At 36.8% G+C, this 21,300-nt stretch overlaps 1 protein-coding gene across 6 annotated transcripts in view; it reads left to right on the forward strand.

The window, feature by feature from the left end:
- LOC110452511 (tudor domain-containing protein 1-like) overlaps positions 1-21,300 on the forward strand; it is a 49,397-nt gene that overhangs the window by 13,726 nt on the left and 14,371 nt on the right. For 4 of the 6 annotated variants that reach the window (XM_021501131.1, XM_021501096.1, XM_021501087.1 and 1 more), the window contains 14 exons: positions 312-758; positions 1,040-1,102; positions 1,575-1,683; positions 5,196-5,256; positions 5,916-6,159; positions 6,673-6,824; positions 13,460-13,561; positions 14,369-14,587; positions 15,051-15,222; positions 16,625-16,712; positions 17,092-17,137; positions 17,990-18,094; positions 18,617-18,835; positions 20,519-20,699. In XM_021501131.1, the coding sequence (XP_021356806.1) occupies positions 312-758; positions 1,040-1,102; positions 1,575-1,683; positions 5,196-5,256; positions 5,916-6,159; positions 6,673-6,824; positions 13,460-13,561; positions 14,369-14,587; positions 15,051-15,222; positions 16,625-16,712; positions 17,092-17,137; positions 17,990-18,094; positions 18,617-18,835; positions 20,519-20,699 (2,208 nt within the window). The remainder of the gene's footprint in view (positions 1-311; positions 759-1,039; positions 1,103-1,574; positions 1,684-5,195; positions 5,257-5,915; positions 6,160-6,672; positions 6,825-13,459; positions 13,562-14,368; positions 14,588-15,050; positions 15,223-16,624; positions 16,713-17,091; positions 17,138-17,989; positions 18,095-18,616; positions 18,836-20,518; positions 20,700-21,300) is intronic. The other 2 variants (XM_021501114.1, XM_021501124.1) reach the window with 1 other exon arrangement.

The raw sequence follows: 21,300 nt of genomic DNA on the forward strand, positions 1-21,300 counted from the left end.
CTTTAGTAAAGTTAGACCTAATTATCTTGGTATTTAGTACAGTTACTTTTCATTACCTTATTATTTATGAGAGCTTGTCCTCATATTACTGGTGTTTAAAAGATATAAAGAGTAGAAAATGCTACAACATCTATACTTTCGTTAATTGTATATTAAAGAATTGATAATCTTTTCACAGTATTATTAGTTGAATACATTTTTGTTAACTAGTCTAGTTTTTCTTTATTTTATGTTTTATATAAGAAATTAATGTTTTTACAAAACAACATTCCTGTGATTGATGAGAGTTTCTACTTTCTCTTTCCAAGCAGTTGCTATTGAGAATGAACTGCAATCTGCAGATCCTGCTGTGTTACTCTGTCAAACGTGTCCAACTCTGAATGAACGTTTCAACATTATAGAGAATTTCATGCAAGGTCAAAGAAGAGGCTACTACGGATCTCCCAGGAGGGGTCGAGGAGTTCAACATCATTTCCCAAATCCTTACTATGAGGACTTTAGATATCAGGGTGGCTATGGCCGTGGCTATCCACAGGGTGGTCCATCTTATCAACCCAGGGGCAACTACCATGGGGCTGGAGGACAGAGACATTTTAACAAAAAACACCATGAAGGTAACGGACGTGGGCAGCCCTATATGAACAACGAGAACTTCAGAGGTGCCAGGCAAGGCAACTTCCCTAATCAAGGCCCGTTCCAAGTTCCTTTTGAGTGCCAAAGTTCTCATCCTGGTAGCATGGAATCTCTGAACTCAATTCGTAAGTATTTGCATTCTCACTGAATGAGATTTAGGCTGAAGATAGTTTTTCATGAATATAAAGAAATATAAAAGGAATTTCGAGAAATTTTCACATTTTGCATCCAATTTTTAAAAAGCTTCGTTTCAATTTTGTAAAGAAAACTATTTTGTCAGATAAAAGCTACTCTTTTGAAAATGTCAATTAGTTACTAGTACACTGACATGAGAAATGGAAGTTTTTACTTTATTTCTTTAGCGTTTGTTATCTTTCTAAAAGCATTTTTTATTGTTTTATTTCAGCGGGCAAAGCAATGCCCAAACAAAAGATTGAAACCCACCCATGTGCTCTCTGTGAAAAACCAGGTAAATAGAAATTTTGCATGTAATACGTCTATCCCACAGGAACAAGACACAATTTATGAATGGGAGGATTTTACTGTAACTATTAGGAGAAAACTGGATATAAAATATTCTGGTCATACCAACTTTTTTATTTGACATGACTCTGAAAAAAATCATGTCATTCATCAATGTTGCTTATGTTACAGAGTTTGTACATTTAATGTTGAACATATGAAGGGGATTGCAACAACTTAAATCTCGCAAACTTTGCATTTCAGGTTTCTATGTTCAAGGTCACTGTTACTGTTTCTAGAAAAACTTTGTCATCGTTCTAGCAACTTCATATCCTCTTACATATGTCACAATGTGTGAATGCGACAAGATTTGTATCACTTGTGATGCCTTGTTGAAAGTATCCTGCTTTCAGTATATTGTATTGGATTTAAGATTTTGCTGATACAATCTGATCAATTTGTTAATTTAAAATTTTCAGGGAGCTTCCAGTGCAGCAAGTGCAAGACAACGTACTGTTGTGTAGATTGTCAGAAGGCTCACTGGGATGATCACAAGGAGCGCTGTAAAGAGATACAGGCCTTCCATAAGTAAGAACACTACACCCTAGTGTAATGAGGTTGTCTTCCTTAAGTAAGAACACTACAACCTAGTGTAATGGAGCTGTCTTCCTTAAGTAAGAACACTACACCCTAGTGTAATGGGGCTGTCCTCCTTAAGTAAGAACACTACACCCTAGCTATAGTGTAATGGGGCTGTCTTCCTTAAGTAAGAACACTACACCCTAGTGTAATGGGGTTGTCTTCCTTAAGTAAGAACACTACACCCTAGTGTAATGGGGCTGTCTTCCTTAAGTAAGAACACTACACCCTAGTGTAATGGGGCTGTCTTCCTTAAGTAAGAACACTACACCCTAGTGTAATGGGGCTGTCTTCCTTAAGTAAGAACACTACACCCTAGTGTAATGGGGTTGTCTTCCTTAAGTAAGAACACTACACCCTAGTGTAATGGGGCTGTCTTCCTTAAGTAAGAACACTACACCCTAGTGTAATGGGGTTGTCTTCCTTAAGTAAGAACACTACACCCTAGTGTAATGGGGCTGTCTTCCTTAAGTAAGAACACTACACCCTAGTGTAATGGGGCTGTCTTCCTTAAGTAAGAACACTACACCCTAGTGTAATGGGGCTGTCTTCCTTAAGTAAGAACACTACACCCTAGTGTAATGGGGCTGTCTTCCTTAAGTAAGAACACTACACCCTAGTGTAATGGGGCTGTCTTCCTTAAGTAAGAACACTACACCCTAGTGTAATGGGGCTGTCTTCCTTAAGTAAGAACACTACACCCTAGTGTAATGGGGCTGTCTTCCTTAAGTAAGAACACTACACCCTAGTGTAATGGGGCTGTCTTCCTTAAGTAAGAACACTACACCCTAGTGTAATGGGGCTGTCTTCCTTAAGTAAGAACACTACACCCTAGTGTAATGGGGCTGTCTTCCTTAAGTAAGAACACTACACCCTAGTGTAATGGGGCTGTCTTCCTTAAGTAAGAACACTACACCCTAGTGTAATGGGGTTGTCTTCCTTAAGTAAGAACACTACACCCTAGTGTAATGGGGCTGTCTTCCTTAAGTAAGAACACTACACCCTAGTGTAATGGGGCTGTCTTCCTTAAGTAAGAACACTACACCCTAGTGTAATGGGGCTGTCTTCCTTAAGTAAGAACACTACACCCTAGTGTAATGGGGCTGTCTTCCTTAAGTAAGAACACTACACCCTAGTGTAATGGGGCTGTCTTCCTTAAGTAAGAACACTACACCCTAGTGTAATGGGGCTGTCTTCCTTAAGTAAGAACACTACACCCTAGTGTAATGGGGCTGTCTTCCTTAAGTAAGAACACTACACCCTAGTGTAATGGGGCTGTCTTCCTTAAGTAAGAACACTACACCCTAGTGTAATGGGGCTGTCTTCCTTAAGTAAGAACACTACACCCTAGTGTAATGGGGCTGTCTTCCTTAAGTAAGAACACTACACCCTAGTGTAATGGGGCTGTCTTCCTTAAGTAAGAACACTACACCCTAGTGTAATGGGGCTGTCTTCCTTAAGTAAGAACACTACACCCTAGTGTAATGGGGCTGTCTTCCTTAAGTAAGAACACTACACCCTAGTGTAATGGGGCTGTCTTCCTTAAGTAAGAACACTACACCCTAGTGTAATGGGGCTGTCTTCCTTAAGTAAGAACACTACACCCTAGTGTAATGGGGCTGTCTTCCTTAAGTAAGAACACTACACCCTAGTGTAATGGGGCTGTCTTCCTTAAGTAAGAACACTACACCCTAGTGTAATGGGGCTGTCTTCCTTAAGTAAGAACACTACACCCTAGTGTAATGGGGCTGTCTTCCTTAAGTAAGAACACTACACCCTAGTGTAATGGGGCTGTCTTCCTTAAGTAAGAACACTACACCCTAGTGTAATGGGGCTGTCCTCCTTAAGTAAGAACACTACACCCTAGTGTAATGGGGCTGTCTTCCTTAAGTAAGAACACTACACCCTAGTGTAATGGGGCTGTCTTCCTTAAGTAAGAACACTACACCCTAGTGTAATGGGGCTGTCTTCCTTAAGTAAGAACACTACACCCTAGTGTAATGGGGCTGTCTTCCTTAAGTAAGAACACTACACCCTAGTGTAATGGGGCTGTCTTCCTTAAGTAAGAACACTACACCCTAGTGTAATGGGGCTGTCTTCCTTAAGTAAGAACACTACACCCTAGTGTAATGGGGCTGTCTTCCTTAAGTAAGAACACTACACCCTAGTGTAATGGGGCTGTCTTCCTTAAGTAAGAACACTACACCCTAGTGTAATGGGGCTGTCTTCCTTAAGTAAGAACACTACACCCTAGTGTAATGGGGCTGTCTTCCTTAAGTAAGAACACTACACCCTAGTGTAATGGGGTTGTCTTCCTTAAGTAAGAACACTACACCCTAGTGTAATGGGGCTGTCTTCCTTAAGTAAGAACACTACACCCTAGTGTAATGGGGTTGTCTTCCTTAAGTAAGAACAGTACACCCTAGTGTAAGGGGGTTGTCTTCCTTAAGTAAGAACACTACACCCTATAGTCCCTAGTGTAATGGGACTGCCTTCCTTAAGTAAGAACACTAAATCCTAGTGTAATTGGACTGTCTTCCTTAAGTAGGAACACTACACCCTAATGTAAGGGGATTGTCCTTCCTTAAGAACACTACCCCCTAGTGTAAGGGTATTGTCCTTCCTCAAGTAAGAACACTACAGGCTAGTGTAATGAGGCTGTCTTCCTTAAGTAAGAACACTACACCCTAGTTGTCTTCCTTAAGTAAGAACACTACACCCTAGTGTAAGGGTATTGTCCTTCCTCAAGTAAGAACACTACACCCTAGTGTAATGGGGTTGTCTTTCTTAAGTAAGAACACTACACCCTAGTGTAAGGGGATTGTCCTTCCTCAAGTAAGAACACTACACCCTAGTGTAATGAGGCTGTCTTCCTTAAGTAAGAACACTACACCCTAGTGTAATGGGGTTGTCTTCCTTAAGTAAGAACACTACACCCTAGTGTAATGGGGCTGTCTTTCTTAAGTAAGAACACTACACCCTAGTGTAATGGGGCTGTCTTCCGTAAGTAAGAACACTACACCCTAGTGTAAGGGTCTGTCTTCCTTAAGTAAGAACCCTACACCCTACTGTAAGGGGATTGTCCTTCCTCAAGTAAGAACACTACACCCTAGTGTAATGGGGCTGTCTTCCCTAAGAAAGAACACTACACCCTAATGTAAGGGGATTGTCCTTCCTCAAGTAAGAACACTACACCCTATAGTGTAAGGGGGCTGTCTTCCTTAAGTAAGAACACCACACCCTAATGTAAGGGGATTGTCCCTGAGTAAGAACACTACACCCTAGTGTAATGGGGCTGTCTTCCTTAAGTAAGAACACTACACCCTAACGTAATAGGATTGTCTTGCAGAATATGTACACCAATGATTAGTCAAGAAAAATAGTCCTAATAACGTGTATATTGCAGGGAATTTTCATACTTTTGATAAATATATTAGTTTACACAATATATTTCTTTCCAGGCAAATGAAAAAAGAAGATGAAGTATTTGGTGAAATTTCAATAGGAGAGGATTTAATACAGGTTTGTATTGAATCAGTGGGTCAGCATAGCAAAATGAAAAATATTGTTGTTGTCTGTGGTTTTGGAATCGAGAATTTTTATGATGACGGGTTAAGAATGGCAATTTTTCAAACAGATTTTGAAATGGACAAAGTTTAATATGAGTAGTTACGTAATATGTGTTTGATAATTCATTTACGCTGACACCCCAGTAATATAGCTTCTTACCAAGTGCTGTGCAAAAGGGTGCACTGCTAGTTTACACTGACACCCCAGTCAAATTCCTGTTAATGATAAGTAATATAGCTTCTTGTCAAGTTCTGTGCAAAAGGGTGCACTGCTAGTTTCCACTGACACCCCAGTCAAATTCCTGTTAATGATAAGTAATATAGCTTCTTGCCAAGTTCAGTGCAAAAGGGTGCACTGCTAGTTGACACCACACTGTGACGTTAAATAACGCCATGTGGAAGGATGGTAGACTTACATTTTATCATGACACTGATGAAGGGGGCAGAATATTTCTTATTGTATCACAGAAGGGTCTAGCAGACATAGGTATCATGCTTTGGGCGGGGTAGGGGACAATGGCAAAATATATTCTACCAGGGAGTGGAGAGGGGGGAGGGGACCAGAGTTTGTAGCATGATCCTAATGATCTCTCCTGACTTTCCACTTTCTAGAAAATGGTCACTGGAGGTGCCCTTGAAAAAATGGAAGAAGCGAAGAAAGATGCGACACAGGGAGCACCCCAGGCAGAAATAGAAGGCAAAACAGGAAAGCAACCAAAACCACAGGAGAAAACTCCCCCAAAGTCTGAAAAGTCGTCTAGTCCTAAGGGGGCGGGGACTAAGTCTCCGACCACAAAGGCGTCGCCACCACAACAGGAGAATGCAGAAAAACACAGTAGCAAAGCACCTCCCATGGGTCTGCACAGAACTTACTTGAATCTTTATAAGTTAATTGTTAACGTTTATGATCAGGATCTGGTGGCGTTGTTAACTGTATGACATATGTAGTTAAATTGTAAATCTGTTTCTGGCTATGACCAAAATACAGTATATTGCTCAGTGCTTGGAAATACGTTTGTGCATGAACAATATTTTACCTAATCTTTTAAGATTTCAACGACAACTTACCAAAGCAACAGCCAAGAACTCTTTTGAATTTGATGGCACTTTGACTCGGTACTTTGAAATGCATTGAGAACCATGATTTGTGAAATTTCGAATCTTTTAAAATGTCTGTGACAATTTACCATTGTAAGAGCCAAGAAGTCTTGAATTTGGATTTTATTTTTAAATGTTAGGACCCTTTGACTCGGTACTTAATTGCATTCAGGAATTGTGAATTTTTCATCTGCTTTGGCTACATTTAACCTTCAATAGCATTTGAGAAAAATTTGTTTTTTGCTATTTTGAAATGCCACATGTTTTACAGCTTCACCAGACATGGTCCCGCTCCAAGTTCAGAGACGTGCTGCTGATACAAAAGAGCCCATGATCAAAACACCTCCAACACCTTCAGTGCCAAAACAAGCGCGTGGAAAATGCTTGAGACTTTCCGAGATTCCAATCGGCTCTGATATTCAGGTGAAATTTAAACTTCGAAATTGTATTACACTTAACCCTTTCAACTTTTGAATGCAGACAACTGACAGGAGATCCAAGATAGAGAAAGTTTAAATTAGTCACAAACAAAGCTAGCAGCATTTTCTAAATTCAAACAGGACGCTTATATGACCGGTATCAATCTAGAATTGTGGAGAGATATTTGTTCATTTGACGTTACATACAAAATGAATGATGGATATCCTTGTACATAAAATGGGTTGTTCCATGTATATGTATGTAGATACCCACGTGGTTAACTGTGGGACACTATATGTAAATTCGTAAGTACTGTGAAGTGCCTAAAGATTAATTTCATGAATTAAAAAGTTGATATTTCAATATATATATTGTTCTATGCTGTCGAGAATTTGGAGAATCAGTCTTTTATGGTAGTCGGTTGCAAAAAGGGATACCAGTTTACCTGCCATGGTTTATTGTTTGATGTATTGGAAAGGTTGGGATGATTTCTCCAAATAACGTAAGAAATAAATGGAAAAAGACAACTTATAATATACCTGGTAGTGACAAATTCAGCTTAGAAATGTAAAAATTGCCAGTAAAGTTGGAGGGGAAAACAACCACTATGGTATTGGTGATATTAATGTTTAGAGCACTGTATGAATGTACTCACTAATGAATTAAACAAAACACCCATTTGTGTAATTGTTACATCATATGTTGTGAGTACAGCATCATTCTATGTGATTTTTAGCTAAGGCGTTAGCCGCCAGCTATTGGTATTACTTTAGTTAATGAGCTCAAGATATTCATAAATGTCGTTTTCACACAGACGCCGCTCTAGCGGTACGTAATGGTACTAAATTGAATCAAATACCGGACCTACTGTCTTTATTATGCGTAACTTTGGACTCAAATGCACTTGAATGGCTTGTAAATATCATTCCTTTCCTTGGTAGAACATATGATCTTATCACAACGTCATATTCTTTTTGAAAATGCACCCTGATTATCTCAATCGGGAACTGCCACTTGACTAGGTCATGCAAGCTACACGCAACTTCCGGTAAAAATATAGTGATTAATAAAATGTTTTATACGTGGTTTATCAAAAACAAAAATAAAACGGTAAATATTAACTAAATATATTTTTTTCGACTTCAAAATACGTTTTGTATCGTTAGCAAGGCAGTTAAAAGTTTCGAAATTTTCGGAAATGTTCGGCCTCAATATACCCGTGATGCAACCGGATGTTTACATCTTCCTGATTGCCGATTGATAGCAGCTGACCTCTCAACGACCTCTCAACATCATCAACAACCATCGTCTCAATTCTGTTGCCATCGGCAGAAAAAAATGTAAGTACTGAATATGTTTATATTTTATCTATCGTTTGTGTAAATTACGTTTTCTATCACCATCACATTTTTGGTCCATACGACTTTTTTTTACAACAACATACCACCATCCACCATTAGCCGCCATTACATCATTTTCGATTTTTCACAATGTGTTTGCTAAAATAAAGATGTGTCATCGCATCATGAAGGTTTATATAGTCGGATTGTAGTAAGAGTAGTAAGTTCAGTGAGACGGTATCAAATTATGACTGTTTGTTTACCCCTAAAACTTGTTTACATACGAATTCATTGTCCGTGACGTCGGGGCTCCTCCCCCGGCTTATAAATGCGATCGTCATAGCCAATAACATGCCGTAGTTGTTGGTCACTATGAGCCATACAATTCCCTGTGTTATCATAGAATGGTACAATATTTTTGTGTATGGGGAGTATCTAAATCACTTCTATAACCCATCAGATGATCGAGGGTTGCTGATTTTTAGCCTGGCAGGAACTACAAATTAATTTAGGGTGGCAATACCCAAATCGGATCACTTTTTGCAAAAATACTTATCCATAACTAAATGTGTCAACAAATCAGTTATATTATTGATGTAGTCTTAGAATAGATAGCCATTTACCGATTTTTGTCTACAGATAATTAGGTTTTAAGTTCAAATAGCGCAAGAAAACGTTTATCAAACTCAAAAGTCAATGTTTTGTTTACGTTTTTAAAAATGGCGACCCCTTGCGACTATGCAATCTGTTTTGGACTATGGGAATAAAATCATACTATAGAAATACTTTTTGTCATATAAATTTAAAACGTCATCATAAAATGTTTTGAATATGCTGACAATAAAAATACATTTGAAGCGTACAATACTGCAAAATTTTAAAAGCCATCCGTTTGGGTCCCGACATTTGCAAAAACCGGAGACGCTAATTGGTGACTTCAAAACGTTCTACAAATATCTCAAGTGAGCCCCAGGTACTAATTTCGTTCGTTAGAACACCCATCGAACATCTCTTTTTGATACAACCATAAATGATTTCAATTCCTCCTCAGATTTTTCAATGTTAAAAAAAAAAATGATTTGGTGATCCGATTTGGGTACTGTCACCTTACATGCATGTACTGCAGACCAGGATCTTCCTAGGGAAAGTACCCAATATATCAATGTGCAACTTCAAACCTCATCACTCGTTGTGTCCTGCTGTGAATATATACTTGAAAACTTTGTCAAACAAAAATTGTAATCACCAGAATAGATATTGTTGAATGTAAAAAACCTGTACATATCTGTCATAGATCAGATAGAAACAATTATTTAGTACTCAGCCAGAAATGTCCTCACCCACTTCATACGTGTACAACGACCTGGAAGTGTATTTGTGGTCTGAGGCCATATACTTAAAGGAAATGACAAAAAAAATCTGTTTTACTTTATACCCAAGCCATAGGTCTACCTTAATCTTGACAGAAAATGTTAACTATTTTTTTCTCAAAATTTTGTCCTTTTTATAACCCTCCCCTTATTTACGGAGGGGGAAAATATTGAATGGAGTTGGAAAGAATTATTTATTGATGACATGTACATTTTTTTTTATTGATGACATGTACAAAAAAAGATGACTCGGAATAGCTTTTTGAGAGACCTACCCGTACTATTCGAGGCAATATTTAAGACGTAATTAACCCTAACTTCAACCAGAGCGCACCTGTGTCGTGTAGTCTATTATTCTGTTTATGCCCAAGCCATAGGTCTACCTTAATCTTGACAGAACATGTTGACTATTTTTCTTTCGAAATTTTGCTATTTTTATACTCCTCCCCTTATTTTTGGAGGGGGAAAATATTGAACAGAGTTTGAATGAATTATATATTGATGGCATATTATAAGCTGTAAATTACACAACTAACAAATAGGTGTAAATTGAATAAAATGCTCATTTCGATGCTCCTATAATAAGGCTTGATCGTGCAAACGTCCTTTTCTCTTAAAACTTTATTACGGTGTGACAATTAATACTAAAAATATTTTATGAACTTGAAATATAAGAAAAAAAATAAAAAAATATATTTTAGAATTTAAATCACTGAACTGATTTAAAATTGACCATCTAGAAATTGCAAAACATACAACATAAGCTACAAAGAGCTTGTATTACGACAAAACATGAGTATAATAACAGAGACCAAAATAGTACAACATGGAAAAATAAAAAAAAACATGTATGTACATGTACTATACTGTAAGCAAAGAAAAAGAGTTTATCACTTGGAAAGCACTTAATAGGCACATTGCACACAGTAAGCACATCAGCGCATTGGTCATTTAAGCACATTTAGAACATTTGCATACAGCACATAAAAAACAAAACCATAGTATGGAAAGCTTATTAGCACATAGTAGGCACATTTGCACACTGTAAGCAAAATAAAGGAGTGCAATGGACATCTCCATGTTTCCTGGTTAATTTCTTCTTTCTGGAAACAACCAGGGGAGAGTGATGTTCTGCTTCATCTTTTGTATTAATGAAAACCGTGAATATCTAAGTGCGTGTGTTTAAACTAATTTTGTTTTGTTTTTACTGGTACCTTTTTATGTACACATGTTTTACCACCTAAGGAATTAGATGTCTTAAGCCCCCATATGATGTGCTGTTATAAGTTGAATTTAATGTACATTTTGTTTATATTTAGTTCTGCTACCAAAGAGATTGACTTATTGAAATGTTTTTGAAACATTTTACTGAACTCTGCAGCTTTAATGCCTTATTTCTCACTATACAAGCTCATATTGCTATGCCTCCTATTTGTTTGAATATTGTCTCTAAACATTATTGCTGGTGCAGAAATTATATGGTAACTATGTTCTATTTTAGGCGGAAAAAGCAATCAATATTACAACAGACAGGTATGGTTATTGATGGGAGAAAGGAGGATGAGAAATAGGAACTGAACCAACTCTCTCATACCTTTGAGGACTTCATGAACTTTTTCAAAAGGCTGCAAGAACTGTACCAACAGTGACATGACATTTTGAAGTCTGTCAGTTACTTTATAGAGGAGGAACCTCTGACTAAATCATTTTCTCTCGGACACATGAAAGCCGAGTACACAGATTCTTCCATCAGCGAATAGTTCAAATGTAGTTCAAATGCTTCCTCGCAAACTTTTCCTTAATGGAAAAGTCCGTGATCTTTTCTTGGGACAAATTTAATCTGTGAATATTGATGCTGAAAGCCTGATGAATGTGATTGAACACCCCTACTTGATGCTGAAATCCTGATGAATGTGATTGAACAGCCCCTACTGACTAGGGGCACAAATGTTGGAAACTACGTTTGTTTTGATCAATATAACACTATGGGTGGTGGGAGCAAATTGGAAAAACATTAAAAGTATGTTTTTAAAGATAGAAATACTGGTCATGGCTTCCTTTTAGTTTTTGTCCAGTGAATTAAAAGTCAACGCAAATGTTCTGCAGTAAAAGAAATGTAAGATCCCTGGTATACATTGTACTTTTAACAATGCTTATGATCAATATCAATAAAATAAAATAAAAGTTATAATATGTAACTTGATATTTGTTAACTTCGCTCGATTTTACTGTGTCCAACATTTGATATTAAATCTTGTGTGATATATGAGAGGGATAGCACACAAGATTGTATCAATGTCAATGAAAGCAATTATTTCTTAAGTTTTCAACCATATTTCTTGAAACTTCATTTCTAAATTTCATACATCAATTGTTCAAGACAGTTTTAAGGTCAATTTCATTCAGTCAAGGTGAAGGCTACAGCTTCACAACCTGTTCATGTACATGTGACAGAGAAATTGTCAGTGCATTCCTAACTAAGTATTCAAACCAAATTTTATAAACCTTGATCCATCATTCTCAACATTAAATCATGCACTACCTGTTTGCATATACACAAGCAACCTCAACTTTCAATAAGTCCTGTTGTCAACATTTGTTGCACAATGCTATCAGTTCTGAAACCAACAATCATGACAACTGTAATAACATAGTATGTGTTCTAGCTGGTACATTTGCAGTACTCTTTTAAAATGTATTTGAAATTAATATGTGCATCTTATTTCAAATGCTAGCCTATGAAGATGATAAAGCTGAACATATGCTATAAAGTTGTTGTTTTCTTTGTGAAGAATTTATGCAATGGAAATAGAGGGAAAATAATGTAACTCTTCTAATCTTGTGTGTGTGTGAGCATGTATGTTTATATTTTATTATCTTATGCAATATTGAAACATACAACAATGTATCATATTGTATTAGAGTGCTTTTTATCTTATTTGTTCCTAGGAACACAGATTCAAAATAGTTCCATTTTTCATAAGAAGAGACCTTTTCACTGCAGTGAATATGTAAAACACTGTATTTAAAAGCTTTTCAAAATTATTGAGAGACTTGTAAATGTATGGGTAGCAGTCATTCACTTGTCTATCCACAATTTAGTTTCAGCAAGTTAACATCCTTATAAATATTGTTCTGTAACAATATACACAGACTGATGAAAAATTGAAACTTGAACAAAATTCACACGTATTAAAAAGCATGCATACGCTGGTCGATGTCCACACTTTACAAGATAACTTGCTTGAATATATATTGATCAATATACAAACTTAGACGATAAGTTCAAAGTTGAGTGAAATCCATGCATAATTAATTAGCATACTGTACTCTGATTGGTCAATGGTTTTTGCCAAGTAACTTTGTCAGATAAGGCAAGATTCTGAAGAAACTTGGTTGATATCTTATTCAACAACAAAGGCAAAGTTCAAAGATGAACACAATCTGTGCATAATCTATTTAATGGTTTAAAATAATCAGGTATTGGTCAAAGGGGTAAATGCCAGTTTCAGTTTTTAATGTTCTATGAAATACATTGTACTGACAAAGGGAAGCAATTCCTAATTCCTATGCAAATTAATTATCCAAAGGTTTAAAATGATATATTCTAGAGGAAACTTGGTACCCCTCTTCTGGCAAACCTATAAAGATATACTGTGCACACAAGAAGAATAACTTCACAGTGGTACACTTTTACATAAAACTATGATTAATAACAAATTAACAGTAAATCCTTCTGTACAATATGATGAGAACTTCGTCTTTATTTTGTTCTCCATTTCAAAAATAATATATATAATATCTTTTGCCTTAGCTTACAGTACTTTCAGTACTTTGATTTGTGGTTAGTGCTTCAGAATTAACCTTGGCATCAATGCACATTAGTGCACCAGTACATGTATGTAATTACACATCTTATGATTATCAGGTTTGGGTATCAGAAGTGATTGACCCACACAACATATGGATACAACAACCTAATGAAGAAAACATCCAGGCTCTGACCCTTCTCATGGATGAAATGAAAACAGTACGTCCAAATTTTTATGCAGAAAACCATTGTCTTTGATGTTCCAATTAGCTGGAAACTTCCTTAACAAACACTGAATTTTAAGTACAGATTGCTATTGCAAGTAATAATTCTTGTTCTATTTTTCTGGTGATTAATATACTTTATATGCTCCCCCCAAAAAATGAAAACCTGACTTGAATGTTTATTTTAGCATGATTTAGATATGAATAACTCACTTATCTTAGACAAATCAAGACCAAGAAAAAAGGTATAAATTATCTGAATATTCATGTTTTGTTAGGAAATAGTAAGGATATTGTATATAAGAATTTCCTACAAAAACATCATTATCTATTACTGGTATAATGGGTCGGGGACATCACTCATATGAATGATACAGAAGTCTGAAACTATTTCCAAGGAGATACAGGCATTTTTCCCCCATCATAATTTTTGAAAAGGAATTGATTATCTTAATCAGGCAGAACACATAGAACCTGTTAGATAAAAAAAAGCATGCACAAATATTTAAAGCCAAAATAACACAAAATGTTCTTAAATTATCTGATTCACCACCAATGTTATATGATCAACAAACAGTAAACATGCTGGAAATCCCCAAAACATCCAAGAAATTATCCGTTGGTATTCAACTTATTCCTCCTCGGTATTGAATGTTATACTGTATAAAATGTTTTTGATTAGACCATAAGTTCATAGGAATGCCACAGTAATTTTTTTTACAGATCTGTAAATTTCTGTATAGGATGTAAAACAAATTTCACCAAAACTTAAAAGTAAAATCTGAAATCTGATTTCTTCCAGATTTACGACCAGACCAGTGAACATGTAGCCTCCCCAGTGGTAGGGGATGTCTACTCGGCCCAGTTCAGTCTGGACGGTAACTGGTACCGAGCCAAGGTGGATGGCAGACAGGGGTCCGACATGGTCACAGTCACCTACTTAGACTACGGAAACACAGAAACCGTGGCAATCACCAAACTGCGCCAACTGCAAGATAGTATGACGACTCTGCCTGCTTTGGTGAGTTTTAGGGTTTGAAATAGTGAGAGTGCAGGAAATGTATTTTTTATAACAAAACAAATTCATTTTAGAGTTGTCAGAACTATGTGACTCTGATCTGATGGAAGTAGGGTGGCGGAGATGTCACCATGCTATGTCGGAGGTTGGATATTCAGTGAGATGGTACTTTATGTGGCTCCTCAGTGGCCAGCCACGTGCACCATTATTACTTGATCTAATAGCGGTTGTGTGGTCTCAAATGTTTAATACAAATATGTTTTACAAATTAAGTTAAATACAAAAAAGGTTTAGAGTGTTGCAGATATTTAAATATCTATCAGACTTTAAAATTACTGGTCGTCAATTGATGCATTGTACAGGAAAAAAATAATACAAAAAGCCTTGAAGTAAGATTATCGTATATTTTTACCAAAACTTCTAAATAAATGAAATATCATTAATTGGTAAAAAATGTTTGTTATAGGCTGTTAAGTGTAGCCTGGCAGATGTGAGTCCAAAGAAGGAAGGTTGGGGAGAGGCTGTCGATGTGCTCTTGTCCCTCATACCACCAACAATGGCCTCAGGGGTGGCGTATATGATAAAGGCACGCTCTGGTCAAGGAGACTGTTATGTAGTCGACATGCTGGATGGAAACGGTCAGTTGGAATTATAATTACATCCAAGACGATCTTTCAGAATACAATATTCATAATTATAGTTGTTCTCTATTTTTCGTAAATTAGCATATTAAAAGAATTCTTTGTTGTGTATCCTGTCAATGTAGATTAGTGGTACATGTAGTATTAAAAATGTTGTAGTTGTGTGTATTACTACATTAAGATTAATCTTAGATTGTCATTTACTACTGTTTTTTCGGGGTATTTAGGGAAACTTTCACTAGTCTGATTTCGGGAATAGTTGGTCAAGATATCGCATCTTTTTGTTAAAATTCCAACTTCTGAAGTTTCATTGTTTGAAAATTTCTATTTTATTATAAGTTAGAAAATGTTGATTATTATACCTAAAATAATTGTTGCATTGTGTATGTGTCTTTATCCATTACTAGGTATTTAGCAGATCTGTCAACCTTCAAAGGAGTTAATGGGGAAAGACTAGCCTCATTTGGCTCACTTCTGGGGGCGATTGCCTGCAAAAACAATTACTCACAACATTTTGGACAGAAAACTTATCATTCAATTATAGCCTTTGGCTGAGGTCGATACCTGGATTTATCAACCCGAGAAACGATATATTGACCGAGGACGCAGTCAGAGGTCAATATTTCTTTTCTCTGGTCGATAAATCCAGGTATTGACCGAAGTTAAAGGCTACAATTGTTTTATTATTTTACAAAACAGTAATGTAAGCAATCTGGAAAAATACACAACAAAAAAGCTTCGGAAGTGGGACAGTGCATTCTGTTTTTCTCAACTGAATATTATTGGCTGACATTTGTCATATGACCGTGGATAGCCTATGTTATCGTAGACAACTGATCGAAGAGAAAGATCAGTGAGGCAATTGAATACAAGGACTCCTAACTCATTCACACCTGAAATTTCATAATGAACTATTCCAACCTTTGAATTGTAAGAGTTCAAATGTGTCTTCAGGGGTGAATGAATTAACTGGAGACCTGTCATTCACTGTCCCTACTCTAAACTGATTATGGATACAGAAGGCCAACCAGACATTTGTCATCCATGATCATTTGACAGATTTCAGTGAATACAGTTTACGCATGAGAAAAGCACATAAATTGTGTTGAAAGATAACAACTTGACAGCATTTGTATCCTAAAAGAAATCCAACTTTTATGTAAAGCTGTATTGCAAAATGCATCCCTTCTAGTTTTATCTATTCTAAAGTTGAGTTTCAAATCTGCAGGCTTGGCAGCAAAGTACAAACTTTGCATGTGTTGTACTTGTTATCCTTACATCAAGGTAAAGACCTATATCTGATGAATTATAATCTTTTAAAGAAAGTGTGTGACCAGGTATATGAAAGGAAGAATTCAGATTATTACTGTTGTAAGTTATTTCTTTAAAAACCCAATAGGTGAAGATGTCCAAGGAAAGCTTGTGAAAGCTGGAGTTGTTAAAGTTCCTGAAGAGTCGACACTGGCCAGTGAAGCTGTTTCCTCTAGGTAAGGACTTATGTTCATAAAACAATGACTCAAGTTGATCAGTCTTGAGATTTTTCATAGCAATCTTTTAATAACCCCAATCCAATGGTTGTGATTTTATTTGAGTCACATATAACACTTTAAATTTCAGTTCATTTCAAACTTTCAAAGATGACGAGAACTCTAAATTCTGCTTTGTTGAATTTAATTGAAATAAATCATGTTTGTGCGGACATATTTGTCCAGTTGTCAATGTTGTCATTCCATTGATGTTCCTCGTTTCAAGTCCTGTGGCTCCGTATGGTTAGGATTTGTGGTCAGAAATTGTTACTTTGGATACAATTATTCAGCACCTGTAGATATCTTGACAAGGTGTTAAAACATTTATCTTCTGTTTCAGCCCACCTCTTGCCTATAGTTCACTTCCTCTGAATGAAAAAGTGCTGGTAAGTAAATCGATACTGGCCACTAAAAAATGTTTCAGATTTCCTGAAGGATCCCTGTACTACCGCTGAGCACAAACTATGCACAAGATACTGTTCATTCCCGCACAACTGTACGGTTGATAATGATTTCGGAAAAGAAAACAATACCTGATGGACTTTTTATGAAGAAAGAAAATTACGGAAAAAAATAAAGATGAAATAAATAAGATATGATCCAACAGAAGTGTTCTTTGTGTAATACATTTTAGTGCATCGTCTGTTAAAATATTTCTGTTTTATAAATAAATAAACAGGTCCAAGCAAGTGGTAAATAGTTTTTAAAAAATAGGAAAAACTTTGAATGAAAATTTGGTTCCCTTATTTTATTTTTTTGCACTTAATTTGATACACAATATGCTGACCTTAACTATACCTGTAGGTGCCCCCTGTTATAACATTTCTGTGATAATACATTGGTTCTGACCTTAACTATACCTGTAGGTGCCCTCTGTTATAACATTTCTGTGATATTACATTGGTTCTGACCTTAACTATACCTGTAGGTTCCCCCTGTTATAACATTTCTGTGATATGACATTAGGGCGGACCTTATCTATACCTGTAGGTGCCCCCTGTTATACCATTTCTGTGATAATACATTGGTTCTGACCTTAACTATACCTGTAGGTTCCCCCTGTTATAACATTTCTGTGATGTTACATTAGTGCTGACCTTAACTATACCTGTAGGTTCCCCCTGTTATAACATTTCTGTGATATGACATTAGGGCGGACCTTATCTATACCTGTAGGTGCCCCCTGTTATACCATTTCTGTGATATTACATTAGTGCTGACCTTAACTATACCTGTAGGTGCTGACAATGGATGTGTCAAGTCCTGATGAAATCTGGGTACAGGAAGGCAATGTGGATAAGATCAAACATGGAATGTCCATCACAGATAAACTCAATGAAATGGTGAGTATAATATTAACCAAAATGAGAAAAAAATATATATATTAGCAAAATCACCCAAGCAAGATCAAATAGTACTGGTTCTTTTAGTTCTCCTTGCCTTTTTTTTTCTCAATACATACCACTATATTATTGTTAGAAAAAGGTGTTCAATATAAACAAAACAAGGATGTCGGAATGCTATCCACTGATTCATATATCTTCATATTGATCACACAGATTTAAGATTTTCGTTTAAACCAATCATCATGTATGAAATTTAATCTGATTTCCAACACTAGTATAGCCTGTGTATGGATATTGAAATATCAGTTAGAATATGTAGTAATTTGCAAAGTTAAAACACTTATCATTCATAAAAATACTGTGATAATTCATCTTTGTATAGGGATATGATACAATATGCCTGTGTATTACAATATAAACACTGGATTTCCAATATATTGCGACATCCCTAGTACCATTCATTGTAATCATTGAGAACTTTCATTGTAATTATTTGGAATATTTATTGTACCTGTTCAGATTAGCAAAACGAAACTGAGCTCTGTGACAGACGTCAGGCTGGGTGAGATGTATGCTGCATACAGTGCCAAAGATGCTGGCTGGTACCGTGCTCGTGTCGATTCGATTAGAGAAGATGGAACTGTCAACGTTACCTACGTAGAATTCGGCAACAAGGAGAATGTGTCATTATCACAAATGAAGGAGCTGGACTTGGCTATGAAGTCTGAACCTCTAACTGTACGTCGATCTAAATCAGGAAACGTTGCACTAGTAATGATTTTTACATTGTTTAGCATTCAGTTTTGATCCGCAATTCCATTTCATCAGATACCACTTTTAGCACAACTTATAAAAGTTTTTCCTGTGTATTTCACTTTCCTTTGACTGGGAAATTTGGTGTCTGTTTATTTGCTCTGATATAGTCTAATCATTCTACCCAAAGGTTATAGAAATTGGAGTCGGAGCCTAAGCAAGCGTTGATTCTTGACACTTATTTTGGTTTCTCATTTTTAGGTTTTAATTGAATAATTTCATCCATGTAGCTCCTAGATTTACCCAGATATGGACTTAACAAATGTAAAGGAAGTCATATAAGTATAAAAATGTAATGAAGGTCAAATTCAGCACCTGTAACATGCATTCAGTATATTGACCCAAGCTACTTCGGTCCTGAAGAAGCCCACATGTTCGGGCGAAACCGGTAGACATACAATAAAGAAACCAACCTATCCTGAGCTTGTTGCAATTGAATATTGCCTTAAGCTACTTCTTTGATGCAACTATTATCAATGTAGCTCTCATCATTACCTAGAATTTCCTTATGTGAAACATGACCCTTGCTGCATCATTGATGTGATTGTTAGTCCTATAGCACCTATTGTTACCCGGATATGGTGTTAGTCCTAATAGTACCTATTGTTACTCGGATATGGTGTTAGTCCTATAGCACCTATTGTTACCCGGATATGGAGTTAGTCCTATAGCACCTATTGTTACCCAGATATGGTGTTAGTCCTATAGCACCTATTGTTCCCCAGATATGGTGTTAGTCCTATAGCACCTATTATTACCCGGATATGGTGTTAGTCCTATAGCAACTATTGTTACCCGGATATGGTGTTAGTCCTATAGTACCTATTGTTACCCGGATATGGTGTTAGCTCTATAGTACCTATTGTTACCCGGATATGGTGTTAGTCCTATAGTACCTATTTTTACCCGGATATGGTGTTAGCTCTATAGCACCTATTGTTACCCGGATATGGTCTTAGTCCTATAGCACCTATTGTTACCCCGATATGGTGTTAGTCCTAATAGCACCTATTGTTACCCGGATATGGTGTTTGGCCTAATAGCCCCTATTGTTACCCGGATATGGTGTTTGGCCTAATAGCCCCTATTGTTACCCGGATATGGTGTTAGCACTATAGTACCTATTGTTACCCGGATATGGTGTTAGTCCTATAGTACCTATTGTTACCCGGATATGGACTTCAGACATGTTCTTAACGTGATATTTGAGGTGCACATAGCAAGGAAGTCTGTAAAAAGTAAGATATAGGTCAAATTCAGTATCAGCAGCATGAGTTCAGTAGAGTTTCCCTAGTGACATCATTGATGCAAGTATTATCCATGTAGCACTTACAGTTACCCAGATATGGACTAGACAATTTAACTAGAAAATATAGTTACTAGCACTTCCACCCATCATGGGAGTGGAGTTGTGGTGGGGTGTTGTCTTTATGTCACATAACTTTTAGTGTGGTGTAATGGTTACTGGCACTTCCACCTATCATGGGAGTGGAGTTGTGGTGGGGTGGTTGTCTTTATGTCACATAACTTTTAGTGTGGTGTTATGGTTACTGGCACTTCCACCCATCAGGTAACTACCTTTAATGTATATATCTGTTCCGTTGGTAGGGAGTACACTTGGTTCTTGATGGCATAGTAGCCCTACCTGGAGAAGCGACATGGAGTGATACCGCTATAGCCACGCTCAAAGAATTTGTTCTGCTGTCAGATGTGGCACAAATCTCCTACATAGCCGAGGCTGTGGGCCGCACTGCCACCTACACTTCTGTCAGAATGACGGATAGTCAAGGTATGATTTGTACCACGAGTACGATATCGGGGGTTTAAACAAAATAAGACATTTGCTGATCTTGGTCTTGTAATGGTTTGGTTCACCAGCCCCCTATATTTCTTTCGAGAGTCCACTGACAATTCACTACAGCAAGAAAAGAGTATGCTTCTGTCAATCAATTGGACAAAATGCTTATGCTTACCTGGTATATCATATATAATCCCGAGTTCGCCCCACATCGGGGAAAGTTTTTTTTTTTCTCAATAATTGATGCATACATAATAGTACTAAAAGTAATACTAAATCCTAAACTATCACTACTCTTTACCTGAAGACCATCATTATGTATGTCTATATTGCTGTGATATCGCTATGGCGTGTACGTATATAGCAGACACGTTTTTGTCCCGTTACAGGTTGTGATATCGCTATGGCGTGTACGTATATAGCAGACAGGTTTTTGTCCCGTTACAGGTTGTGATATTGCTATGGCGTGTACGTATATAGCAGACCCGTTTTTGTCCCGTTACAGGTTGTGATATCGCTATGGCGTGTACGTATGTAGCAGACACGTTTTTGTCCCGTTACAGGTTGTGATATTGCTATGGCGTGTACGTAT

Source organism: Mizuhopecten yessoensis, unplaced genomic scaffold (genome assembly GCF_002113885.1).
Source record: "Mizuhopecten yessoensis strain PY_sf001 unplaced genomic scaffold, ASM211388v2 scaffold757, whole genome shotgun sequence".
NCBI lineage: Eukaryota > Metazoa > Mollusca > Bivalvia > Pectinida > Pectinidae > Mizuhopecten > Mizuhopecten yessoensis.